This window comes from Catharus ustulatus, chromosome 4 (genome assembly GCF_009819885.2).
Source record: "Catharus ustulatus isolate bCatUst1 chromosome 4, bCatUst1.pri.v2, whole genome shotgun sequence".
Classification (NCBI taxonomy): domain Eukaryota; kingdom Metazoa; phylum Chordata; class Aves; order Passeriformes; family Turdidae; genus Catharus; species Catharus ustulatus.
The window spans coordinates 35,088,242-35,101,839 of NC_046224.1; the positions used below are offsets into that span (position 1 = coordinate 35,088,242).

Consider the following 13,598-nt stretch of genomic DNA (forward strand, 5'->3'; position numbering starts at 1 on the left):
TCTGTTACTACCTGGCAACTTTGTTGCACGTGGGTCCTCACTGCGAACAACAGAGCAGCTTATAATCAAGTGCGGCTTACGTATGGACAAAGAACGAAATGCTGCCGACACCCGAAGATGCAGCTTATAATCAGTGCGGCTTGTAATCGTGAAATTACTGTAAGTATATATTTTAAACCATTATTTGGAAAGTGTTACTCCCAGAGTGTCTGATGCCGTATGTAAACTGGAAAATAAATCTGCATTTCCAATTAATAAATTAATATGGATTTCTGTCTTTAAGGGAGGAAGTACAATTGATCTTGCTATATCCACACCTGTGTTCACCCTCTCATAATTTCTTTTCATTCAAACATTCTCACACATTCATTTTACTTTTGCTCAAACTTGAGAAAGGGCTTTTTAAATTATTAAACTGGAAGAAAGATTAAAAGTATCTTCCATACCAAAAATCACTCACGATCATTTTTAGTCTGACAGATGGGCTAAACTAGCAGCGCTACAGAGCAACCTGTTTTGCATGAAAAGGTTTCTGGCTACAAGGAAATTACTTCCAAGATATGATAACATTCATCAGAATATACTATGTAATTTTAGTTAAAAAAAAAAAACACAAAAGAAAAATACAACTAAACAAACCCCAAAACACAAAATAAACCTTGTGAAAATCTTCCTGTTAAAATTGATTTGTGTAATCTGAGCCATGACTTACCCTTACCAAGGGGCATGTGGGATACATCACTACAAGGTCATAAGTACGCTGCAATGCTTTTACAGGATTTTCACTTCTAGGTTCAATATTCAGATCACTGAACAAACACAGATAACTCAGATCCATGGATAAACAGCTACATTTGGGACAGAGGGACACAAAGGCAGGGGGGGAAGAGGCCTTGTTTTTCTATATTACCTGGCAAAACCGTTTAAGTGTTTAGAGGAAGAAGAATTGCCTACAGAAAAGGAAAATTCCCTATTTCCTAAAAAAGCACCTTTTATTCTATAGATACTCCAACTTTTCATTTTAGCTAAGCTTCCTACAAGGTTATGCCTTGGTCTCCTCCCATATCAGTAAACAGCTGAAGCACGTTCATATTTGCACTTTGAATCTGGGTTTGCTTACACAGCTGCAACAGTGAGCTAGCAACCTGCTCCACATTTGGCACAGGCTGGAACTAGCACACTTTGCAATAAGGGAACTGCTGGATCACTGACAGGCTGCTAAGAGGTCACCCTCCTGGGGAACATGAGCCAGTTTTCCAGCAGGTGGCTGTTCAAGGCACCTAGAGGAAGTACAGCAGAAGGAAAGAGCCCAAGCATGCAAACAAGGCTGAGGTACGCTTCTACTGTGTGTCTGACCCACATCAGCCTCGGGGCTGCGTAGCATAAGGGTACATTAAAAGCAAAGAGTGATAAAGAAGTGCGTGTATTTTTTCAACCACTCTTTCTATGACTACACAGGCAATGCACTTATTGTTAGGACATAACTTGTGCCACTTTTCCCTCAAAAGTAACCATCTCACTGTCAAAACATCTTTTGCTTTGGGGAGGAATAGGCATGTGCTGCTCACCACAGGTAATCCAGAGCAATGCTCACAGCACAAGTAACCCAAACCATATCAAAATCCACACATCACCATCAAGATTATATGCCTTCACATATACACAATATACTCTTAATTTTGTTTCTCTAAGAGTTTGCTTTTATTCATGGAAAGTAGTCAATCTGAGAGATGCAAGCAAATTATTTTTAAACTCAGCGTATATGTATATATGTACAGTAATTTCACGAATACAAGCTGCACCATTTTGACTAAAATTCTGCTCCCACACCAGAAATGCGGCTTACACTCAGGAGCGGCTAATATGCGAATAATTTTCTGACATTTACAACCCCGAAAGTGCCAGCCAGGGTGCCGAGCCAAGCACCTGCCAGTAAAACCCAGGATTTCGCGATTGTTACAAATTGGTTACTGTGTTGCACAGTGGGTGGGGCCATCTCAGTGCCGGCAGGGCGGGGAGGGAGGCAGGGGAGCTCCCTCCTTCAGGTGGGGGAGAGGCGGGGGGCTCTGTGCTGACATCCCCATGGCCCATGGGGTAAGCAGGGGGCTCCTGCCCCCGCCTGCCGCCACAGGAGCGGGGGGGGCTCCGCCCCGTCTTCCGCCGCGGGTGCCAGCGGGCTCCATCCCTGCCTGCCACCACGGGGCAGCGCCAGGCCGTGGTGACCGAGCCCAGTGGCAGCGGCAGCCGGCCCCGAGCGGCCCCACCAAGCGGCCCCAGCGAGCTGGGCCACCTGGCCCCGTCGGCAGCCCCCAGTGGGCCAAGCCTGCACAGCCTTAGCCGAGCCAGTAAACCCCACAATGCCGCGATTCTGTTACTATTTGGCAACTTTGTTGCACACGGGTCCTCGCTGCAAATGACAGAGCGGCTTATAATCAGGTGCGGCTTATTTATGGACAAAGAACGAAATGTTTGCCACCACCTGGCGATGTGGCTTATAGTCCGTGCGGCTTGTATTCGTGAAATTACTGTACATGTTTCATATGACCCACAGGACTACATGTTAGCTGTTAGTGCATTTATAGCTAACTTTCCTGTTTTACACATGAATACCCATGAGCATACAAAGATCATGAAAATGAACCTACATTTTTATTTAAAATCACATATTCCTATAAAAATACACAAAATTAGAAGATACTTTAAAAATTGTTATATTCCTATGAGCCTTATCTAGAGCCTACCACAGACTCGAGGTGATAGAGAATCTTCAGGGTACAGAAGCATACTGGGCACAGGGTACTGGAGATTCATTAATCACTGGATAGCTACCTTCTACAAACAAAGATGTGAATTTAAAGAAAGAAAAAATATACAAGTACCTACATGCTGGATATACCCTTCCAGTTTGCTCCAGATTGTGGTGTACCAGTGTAAGCACATAGCTTGAAATTTTTCCTTCTCCCTCAGCCATGGGCTCAAATCTTGTCAGCACAGGTTTGTGATTCATCCTCCAAGTTGATGTAATGTGTTCCACAGAGTTAATGGTGGGTATTACCAAAAAAGTGTCTGTGGTTCACTTCTTTCCCAATGCCAATTAAAAAGTATATTAATACAATTTCTAACATTTGGGTGGGGTCTGGGTTTCTTTTTTTCCCTTTCTGTTAGCACATTAAGCCACTTTATTTCAGGACAGTTTCCCAGAAACTCATTCAGCAATTCACAACTGATATGCCACTCGCGGTGAGCCATATCATCTACAAAGATACTTGGAATAAATGGTTATATAGAGGTAGACACAAAGTTGACTTATGGTTGAACTCTACTTTGTTAGGACATAGTCTGCTAATGTAAAGATGATGTATAAATACTACAGCCTAAAGACACAAAAAAGTAAGAGATTTCTCAAATACCAGAATTAAAAATACTTCTAGTCCCTTAAAACTCCTCCTATAGTTTCCTCTGTTGAAAGCCTTCCTTCAAAAAGGTAGCATATTCCCACAGAAGCCACAATTATTTTCTTTATACAAAAAATGCGAAGAAAATCAGTTTTTAATTACACATGTCTAAACAGCAGTTTCTAAAATCAGAGTAAAGTAATTCCACTACTATAAGGCGCACTGGACTATAAGGTGCACGTTTTTTTTCAGCAAGGATCCGCCGCTGGCTCCCCCTGCGCAGTTGCTGGCTGAGGCCCCGCCTCTGCCCGGCAGCCGCGGCTCCGCCTGCACCCGGCTGCCGCAGCCCTGCCGGCTCACAGCTCACACTTCCGGGTTGGCAAATTTCCGAACTTTATCCATATATAAGGCGCACCGGACTACAGGGCGCACGTCTGGGTTCGGCCCAAAATTTTAGTCAAAAAGGTGCGCCTTATAGTCGTGAAATTACTGTATATTAGCCTAAAACACAGTTTTTACAGTGCTACAGGTACCTGGCCAGGCAGTGCTCATTTCAACGGGTATCATTTGCCACTTAAAACATTGACCCAAACTTTTCATTCAAAGTATCCACAAATCCCACCAACAAGAGTGGAATTCAAAACACAAGAGAAACAACCTCTATGCAGAATCTGTTTTCACAGAAGGCAAGATAGACTGAATTCTTTCTCATGTCACAACAAACTTGAAAAATAAAGCAAAAAAATTACAAGATTCAACACATGCATTTGAAGTTGGAGAAAACAAGAAATAAAATATCACTGCTTCCAACCACCTTTAGTTACTTCCTAGCACAACACTCATATTCACTTGCTCTGAGTTCTCAATTAGTACACACAGGCAAAGGTAGAACACTTACGTGAGCAAAGTACTCAAATGGAAAACTAATGGAAAACTTGCTCCACTTTCATTTTATGTGATTTTTTTTAACTTTGTCCACAAACACAAGCTCAAGATAGATGCAAACAATTTCCACTATCTGCCAGAAGTGTTTATTGGCTGCAATCACACAAGTGAAATCAGATGGTGCTGCTGAAGGAAATCTTAAACACTGTTCAACAGAAATGGCCTATCAATAGGCAAAAAAACCCTTGTGAGGTGAAAGAAAAGTGGCAAGATTGCTGTCTTGGCTCAACATCCACTGACACTATTAATCAGTAGTTAAGAGATCCTTACCACCTGTGACACAGTCAACTGCAACTTACAACCTTGATTTGTCTGCAGCACTACAGTACAGTCATCCTCAATTACTTGCAACGCAACAGCAGCTGCTCCTGCCTCACTTGCTCACCAGGAAAACAACAACAAAAAAAAAGTTGTTAGTTTTCTCAATATAGAAAGTCCATATAGACTTTTTCCATGTACTCTTCCTGCCACATAATACTTCGCTTTTCTTAAAAAAATTGAGAAAATTGGTAAAATTATTGTGTTGCTTTTAGTTGCATTTACTATCACTACCTAGTTCATCTATTTCAACTTTTAGTAACTTTTTTAAAAGAAAATACATGGCTAAGTGGCAAAGGACAATAGACTGTACATCTCAAAACTACTGTTTTGCTTAATACCTACTATTGTAAGCAGCCAGAAGGCTGAATTTTCCCTGTATTCATCCCTGTATTCCTGTTCTAGCACAACCCACAGGGGATACTTGCACTCCAGTCTACACCATTACTACAGGCTGACCACGTTTTGTGCCTGAAGATCTGCCTAGTATAAATGCTTGCAAAGGTAGTTTGACTAGGAAAACAACCACAGCAAAATACAGAACAATGGCAGCACAGCAAACTGTGGCAAAGAGGGATTCTGTGAGGACACTTTATACAGTGCTCAAAATGATTGAGGATACTCATGTTACACCCAGGACTGCTACTGAGCTAGGACAGTGTCAGGAGTTTGCCAAACCAGTAAAAGAAAGGGTTTTTCCTTCCCCATCAGAAGGAAAAACCCTGCAGTCTCATAAACTGCATAAAATATATTTGTAAAGCTATCAAAACTAAATTTCTACAAGTCCCAACACACACACAATCTAGATACAACAAAGACCAGTACTGTCCCTAAGAACAGAAAAATAGGAAGCAGTAGGAGCACATCTTCCCTCAAGAACCACTAAGATAGGCTGCTTAGCTAAGCATTAAGCCTTGACCACAAAACACCAAATAATGCATTTTTGGAGATCTTCTCTTTTATTAGGCTGTCCAGAATTTAATATACTAGAAATAGTGTTACAGAACACAGAATCAAGTTGGACCCCTCAGTCTTGCAAATTAAGCTAAGAAGTGATGCCCACTTATACATACATGAGGATTGCAGAAGAAAAAAACCAAATGTTAACTATAGGATTTAGTCTGAAGGATATTCCTTGTCCAGGACGTTCACAAAAAAACACTGCCAAAAAAAAAAAAAATCAAAAGACTGAAGATGTCCTGGCATCCTTCCACTGCTATGAAAGAGACATCTTGCAGTCAGATGCACACTTCACTTGACTATGGAAAAAGCTCCCAGAAAGGGCATCATCAGGTCTATGACCAGCATCAGTCACTTAAGTAACAACAGTTAAGAGTACTGGCAACAAATTTATTTCCATCTTGTAAGAAGAAAGGCTTTCTGCAAGCTGCAGGTCCTGAAGTACCAATCCACTCACTTCCACAAAACCAGTGTTTTTCTGGAGCAAGTAAAGGCAGTAGATTTACTGGTTCATTATAAAACAGGATGAACCACTATAACAGAGACATGGGCTTTCAGCTGATTGTTTATGGATTATTTACAGCTAAGCAGACTTTAGGTCAAAAGTGACAGAAAGCATTATGAGCAACACTTCCTGCCTGCCTCCCTCTCATGCACATACAGGTACATCACAGCTCATCAGCTGAGCTCAGTAAAAAAAGTTTATTTTCAGACAGAGCACACAGCTGTACATTTACAAGCAATACTATGGAGAATCTACAAGGATAGAAGAAGACTTTTCTCACTTCTCTGCTTCCATAGGCACTAGGAACAATCAAATAATGCAGACAGCAGTGCTTTGCAGTCACCATCTGCACTTTCAGTTTTTCAGCAGTATTTATGATCAGACTAGCCACTTGTGTGACCTTAAGGAACTTCATAGGCACTAGTTTATCCTCACCAAGCTGGCAATGACAAATGCTGAAGTCCCATCCCACACACTGGGACAGCTGCACACAGAACACACTTTGAAGCTTACTTCAAATGTTCTCTTCTAAAGAGCATGACAGTCAAACCTTACCAGAAGGTGTCCACTGACTTTTGTAGTTTTATTCAGGACTCCAAAGGCTTCATGCCCCCAGCTTGAACAAAGCAATCCTTTTTGCACAAAAACTACCATTCTGTTCCAAATGCTATTTAACAGTTTTCTCTCTCATTCATATTCTGATTTCCACTTAGTTTTCAGTAATCATGGGACTTCATCTCAATTCCAAAGTCCCTGCCATGGCCAGGGACATCTTTTACTACAATAAGTCACACAAAGCTTGAACGCTTCCAGGGATAAAGCAGACAAAATTTCTCTGGGCAACCTGTTTCAGTGACTCACTGGTACCACAGTAAGAATTTCTTCCTTTATAATATGTAATGTAAAGCTACTCTCTTTCAGTTTGAAGCCATTCCCCCTTGTCCTGAGCTCTACATGGTCTAGTAAATACGCCTCCTCCATTTTCCTTGTAGGCTTCCTTCAGGTACTGGAAGGTCATGTATAGGTCACCCTAAATCCTTCTCTTTTCCAGGTGGAAAAATCCCAGTCCTCTCTGCCTTTCCTCACAGATGTATTCTACCATTCTAACCATCTTAGTGGCCCTCCCCACACCAACAGGTCAATGTCCTTCCTGTGTTGGGGATCCCAGAGCTGGATTCAGGCTGAAAAAAAACCCAACCAAATATAAACTAGGTTTGGTCCCAGCCCATGTATTATGCCTGCATCATACAGCACCTCAGGAGCCAGCTTTTATAAACAGGTGTGCAATGTCATCCCTTTTATAGTCTTACCATTACCATACAGAAATCTCATTTATTCAGGTGAAATAGATTTCACTCCTTGCAAATGAATGAGGACTCTGAAAATATCCCTCCTGCTGTTTCTTCAGAACTTCAAAAGTTTAAGGAACAAGAGTTGATCACACCCACTTATGCTGAAAGTTAGAAACCCTGATGCCATAAATATACCTTTGACTGAAATCCTCATAACAAGAGAAGGATCCGTCCACTAAATGAACAAAATTTTACTCTGGGAAGACTATTCAAATACCTGCAAGAGCCTGGAGTTCATCTTGGGTCACAGGATGCTCTAAAACTCACCCAGCCAAGAAGCCACCCGAGAATATTCCCCATTTATGTATTACAGGTATACACATTCCCACAAGTAAGCCTAATTCAATTTTACTTCCCACTAGTTTCTAAAGGCATTTCCCCCCACTAAAATGTACTTGCGGGAGCTGCCTGGCATGGGCCCAGGGGCTCCAGGGCGGCACCTCCGGCCCCTGGGCAGCGCGGACAGCCCGCGGCCGTGCCGCCCTGCGCCTCGGGGCCGGCACCTGCCCCGCGGGCTCACTCACCCAGAAGAGCAGGTTGAGGGCGTAGAGCAGGCAGCGCAGGCACTTCACCGAGTCCTCCCTGGCCATGGCGAGCCGCCGCGGGACACAGCCCCATCCTCTCACCACATCCTCCCTCCCGAGGCCGGGCCGCCGGCGCCCTGCAGGGCAAGAGGGGGAGAGGGGTGGGCGAGTCCGCCTTACAGAGCGACCAGCGCGCAGGTGGAGGCGGCGGAGCCGCGCCGAGCCCGGACCGGCCGCGCCCCGCGGAGACCCCCGGCAGCCTCCCTTCCCCTGCCGCCCCGCCCGGAGACAGCGAGGAGCGAGCTGTTCTCGTAAAAATAATAAATTCGGGGGCAGGGAGAAGCCGCGGGCTACCTCAGCGGCACAACGGAGCTGAGCTGAGAGCAGCAGAGGCACGGCCCAAGGACGCCAGCTCCCTCTCAGCTCAGGATGGACGCGCTGCCCTGCAGAGGGAGGGCGGCCGGCCGTGGGACAGACAGCGGCCACTTACCGCCCGGACGCCTCCTGCACTCACTTGCTCCGGCGAGGACTCATGGGGCCGGGGCGCGGCAGCGCAGCCCGAAGCCGCGGCGCCCATGCCCTGCAGCGGGCACAGGGGAAGGCCCGGTCCCGGGGAAAGTCCGGCCCGGCCCCGCGGCTGCCCCGGCCCCTGCGCCCCGCCCGCAGCGCTCCGCCAGCCCGCGGCACCCGCACCCCGCGCATGCGCCGCGGCCCGCGCGGTCCTAGCGCCGCCGCCAGAGCCATCCCAGCGGGCAGCCCCGGCAGGGCTGTGTGCCCTCCGCTGGGCTGTGTGCCCCCGGTTGGGCTGTGTGTCCCCGGTTGGGCTGTGTGCACCTGGGCTGGGCAGTGTGCCCCCGGGTTGGGCTGTGTGCACCTGGGCTGGGCAGTGTGCCCTCGGCTGGGCTGTGTCCCCTCAGCTGGGCACTGTGCCCCCGGCTGGGCAGTGTCCCCTCGGCTGGGCAGTGTCCCCTCGGCTGGGCTGTGTGCCCCCGGCTGGGCTGTGTGCCCCCGGGCAAGGCTGTGTGCCCTCGGGCTGGGCTGTGTGCCCCCGGGCAGGGCAGTGTCCCCTTGGCTGGGCTGTGTGCCCCCGGCTGGGCTGTGTGCCCCCGGCTGGGCAGTGTGCCCCCGGGCTGGGCAGTGTGCCCTCGGCTGGGCAGTGTGCCCTCGGCTGGGCTGTGTGCCCCCGGCTGGGCTGTGTGCCCCCGGTTGGGCTGTGTCGCCTCGGCTGGGCAGTGTGCCCCCGGCTGGGCTGTGTGCCCCCGGCTGGGCAGTGTGGCCCCGGCTGGGCAGTGTGCCCGGCTGGGCTGTGTGCCCCCGGCACATACGATTGAGCCCGGTATCCTCGTTGTGCCGGGGCTTCGGAGTTGGTGGCCTTTTTTCTTTCAGGAGAGATGTTAAGCAATGGGCTGACTGGAGTTAAATGATGCTTTGGGCCAGGGTGGCAAATGCCACGTTTGCAGTGTTTCACAGGCATCTTGCAACGTTCCAGCATCTGCGCCAGAAATTAAGTTGTGCCAACATCGAACCTGAATCTGGTCATTAACAGCCCAGCACCCACTCCCAGCAGTGTTGAGCAGTCCACTGCTAAACAGCAAATTCAGAAAAGTAACCATATTGGAGACATATTATTCCAGAAATGGTCAAAATCTGTAGTTATTATTTAGGACAAACGGCTGTTGACTTGCCCTATAATGTGCGTGAAACTTGCAGATGACACAACTGAGCTGAAAAAAGTCATCCTTCCTCTGAAATCCATTAGTGTGTGTGTGTATTTGGTGATCAGGGTAGGAATTCTGTAGAATCACAGGATGAGTTGGGACCTTGCAGCTCATGTAATTCCAGCACCCTCTGAAAGGTGTTCTGCCCCTCTGCAGCGAACACCTTTCACCAGGTTGCTCAGAGCTCCATCCAGCCCAGCCTTGAACACCTGCAGGGATGGCACTTCACAGCTTCTCTGGGCAGCCTGTTCCAGTGCTTCACCACCCTCACAGTAATGATTTCTTTCCCCAATATCCAGTCTAAACCTACTCTATTTAATTTTTACTGATATCTGTATTGTTACAACGTGTTTGTGTGTGCATATACATATATATACATACACATACATATTTCAAAACTCACAATTATAGTTTAAAACTCAAAGTTACATGCAGATTAGTAACAAATTCCATAAATACATATAAAGGTGTTGCAGTTGTTGCAGTGCCACCATCACAAAAATTAGAAGAAAATATACTGAAAAATATTTCTTAACTAGAACAGGAAAATACTCTTGAGTTCATGATATATAAAGATTGTTTTAACAACTGCTAGTTAAAGCTGAGAAAGAGGAAAAGGATGTAATGGATAAAATCTAGCTCTTGTGAGGCCAAAGAAAAATCTGTTCCCTGAAGAAAAAATGCCTTGGGAAAAAACACACAAAGTCCATATATTCAAATGCTTATCACTAAAGCTGCTGGTGGAATCTTAATGCAGTTTTAATTTCACTGTTTCATGCCATTCGTGGTGAACTGGGGCAGATGGACTCTTTAGGTGTACTTGCTCCTCCTTAAAAATAAAGTTAAGTGGACACGGAAGGACATAAAATCCCATGCAACAGGGATTTTATGACAAATTTATAGAAGTTAAAATTGTAGTAAAGTTGAAAATAGTTAAGAATATTGCAGAAGTGTGTGAAGATTTTTCTCCTTGAAATTTGCTAAGCTTTTTTTGCTATTTTGATCCTCTGTGAAATCATGAGCCTATCTGGGAAGTGTAGTATGCACATTTAAAATATTTAGTGAATGTTGATAATTCCATACCTAAATAAGGCAAATTGAGCTACAACAGATACTGCTAAAAGGTGACATTGTACATTCATTCTGCTGTTTACATACCATTCATTCTTTTTATTACTACAGACTTCACATGAACACAGTCAGTTAGACAGATCTTGAACAGGTATGGTATTTTCAGTGAACCTATGCCAGTTTACAAAAACAGTGTCAGTTTACAACTGAGCTCCAGCCTTGGCTAAGAACAATCCAATCTGATCTAAACCAACATAAAAATAACCTAGGTTGTGTTTGTGTTGTTGATTGCTCCCGGGAAGACAGCAAATTGCTTGAGCAAAATTTTATAAAAGATGCACTACAAAAATATTCAGTTATCTTACACTCGTGATTTTTCTTTAAACATACCTAAAATAGCATACAAGAAGTTATCTTACTGGTTTCAGATATTTTTTGGCTTACTGTAAAACTATTCTTAAAATGTGATAAGGAAATTAAAGAAAAAGAAATCCAGTCTCATAGACATCTTACATGTTAAAAATACTGCTAAAAATGGCACTTCAAGATTTTATGTCTCTGAGTTTTCATTCTTTGAGGTCTTTGGTCATAAGACTATCAGACTAATTTTTCTTTTATTCTGCTGCAACAACTTCATCACAAATATAAAGAGGGTCCCCTAATTGGTTAAACAATTTCTCTGTCATTTTGTTGTTAGCTAAATCATTAGCTATCCAGAAGAGATTTTGCTCAAAATCTAAAGAAAACAGGTCCTATTTATGAATGTCTGCTAAACTCTATAGGGGCAAGAGCAAGGTCTCTTTGGAATACTGCTTTCTACCAGGCTGTCAAACTTTGAGCTATTTCCATGATGTCAGCACTGGGAAAGAAATACACAGGCAGTTCCCATACATTCTAAAGAGTAACCTGTTTATTTAGGGCAAGACAAGAGAGTATTTTTTACAAACAGAAGTGTAATGGTGAAGCTCTTTTTAAGTTTTTGAAATATGTGTTTGCAGTTAGCAAGTAATGCTTATTTAATGCACAGAGACTTATGAACATGGAAAGTCTTGTGGATTGGTATTTTTTGCTTGGATTCTCCAATGCCTAATAAACTACAATCTGAGAAGCTTTCTTTTCTGTCACAGGGCAACCACAACAGCTTTCTAATATGAATTCTCTAGACTTAAATAAAATGTTCATGATACAGTCTTTTCACCAATGACAGAAGAGGGGGATGGAAATGCAATTAACTCAAATAACGTCTTTCCTCTGCTTATCTGCCTATTTCAATTTGATGTATAGAAACTTAATATCTGCAAGTTAGCTCCTTTTTGTCAAATGTGCTTGAAATTAGCCAGCAGGTTCAAAAGCTATTAGAAGAGTGTGGTTTGACAGACATTTAGTGTGCATGACTACAACAGTATGGTTTTGTAAGCTCTTCCTCATCAGGAAACCTGAATAAAACAGCAGTGGATATTAAAGACTTTCAGCACATGGCTGAAAGTGTCTTTAATTTAAACTATGTGATCAATTGGAATAGCATTAGGCATGCATGCAAATTTGTAGCTGATAATTACCTGTTAATATTTGGCAGGAAACTTCATCACTGAAAAAGGGATTAGTTAAATAATGACCTTTTATGTGCCACCATAACATTTAAATTTACTCAGATGAGCAGTGAATGGAGGGACATAAACATGGATGTGCTTTGGCACATATTCTTTTTAATTCTGTGATGTATCTGCTCTACTTGGTCTACTCCAATTAACAAATTGTTCATGGACAGATTTATTTCCAAGATTTTAGTAAAAGCTAGAAATGTCTTTGGGAGCACCATGGCAGTTCTTAAATGAGTTAATTTTTTTTTCCTGCCACATTGTTTGTTAGATGAGAAAATTCTGTGCTGCCTTTAATTTCCATGGTGTTTGTGAAGTTTCAAGGATACTTAAGTCATTCCTTTTTACAAACAGCTTTTTAATTCCAAGTCCCTGCCAGGTATAGTCTGGGCAGACAAGTTCTATAACTGACCTCTGTCTGTAATGGGAAATTTGTGTGACTAACTGTGCCACCACTGAACTCAGGATGGATTTCTGAAGGTAGCTGGTGGCTTTTCAGTGTCTCAGGCAGGCATCTCATCACTTGGTCTTGTTTTCTCAGTCTTTTACTTTATTATGATGGTATTCTGTACTTTTGGTCCTATGTGCTTAGCTTAGCTCTTTCTCAGCTTTGCTCCAGATCTGTCTGCTCTTTAGCCTAGATTCAGACTTACTTCATTTCCTTCCCTTTGTTCCTTGAGCTGTTTTCTCTAGAACCCTTATCTCTATGTTTCTCTTCTCCAGCTCTTTGCTTGGTACCTTTCTTAAATTCTCTGGCGTCTGGTTTACCTGGCTTTTAAACTTGGTTCTTGTCTGGTCATCAGCACTGGTTATGACTGTCTGCCCAATGAATATGCTTCTCTAATGACAGGTTTAATGTCAAGGGCAGGATGGAGGTTTGTTTAGGAACAAAATTATCAGATACACAGTCATCTTTAAAATGGAAGGTGTTCTAGTTGGTTCAGAAATAGTCATGTCTTGTAAATGCACGTTTGTAACAGAACTCAGCATTGCTACCATGAGGTAAAAGTTCCCTTCTTTCTTTTGAAACAAAGACATCAAAAGGCATCAACTTTTTCCTGTCTCTAGAGCTTGGTTTTAATTGAACATTTAAATAACAGTCTGGAATAAGGCAGCACTTGAAATTAATAAAATACAGATTAGCAAGATTAAGTAATTAAAACCATAGTCTTGAAAACACTTTGATTTAAAGGGCTCTTGAAAATGGTCTTC

At 43.8% G+C, this 13,598-nt stretch overlaps 1 protein-coding gene across 4 annotated transcripts in view; it reads right to left on the reverse strand.

Annotated features, from left to right (window-relative positions):
• TSPAN12 (tetraspanin 12) overlaps window positions 1–8,615 on the reverse strand; it is a 42,520-nt gene extending 33,905 nt beyond the window's left edge. Inside the window, exons 1-2 of one of the 4 annotated variants that reach the window (XM_033057924.2) lie at window positions 8,490–8,615; window positions 8,000–8,136 (exon numbers count right to left, since the gene is read on the reverse strand). In XM_033057924.2, coding sequence (XP_032913815.1) covers window positions 8,000–8,065 — 66 coding nt within the window. In that variant the 5' untranslated portion in view covers window positions 8,066–8,136; window positions 8,490–8,615. Of the gene's footprint in view, window positions 1–7,999; window positions 8,137–8,489 lie in introns of those variants that run through there. The other 3 variants (XM_033057925.2, XM_033057928.2, XM_033057927.2) reach the window with 3 other exon arrangements.
• Window positions 8,616–13,598: the final 4,983 nt, after the last annotated feature.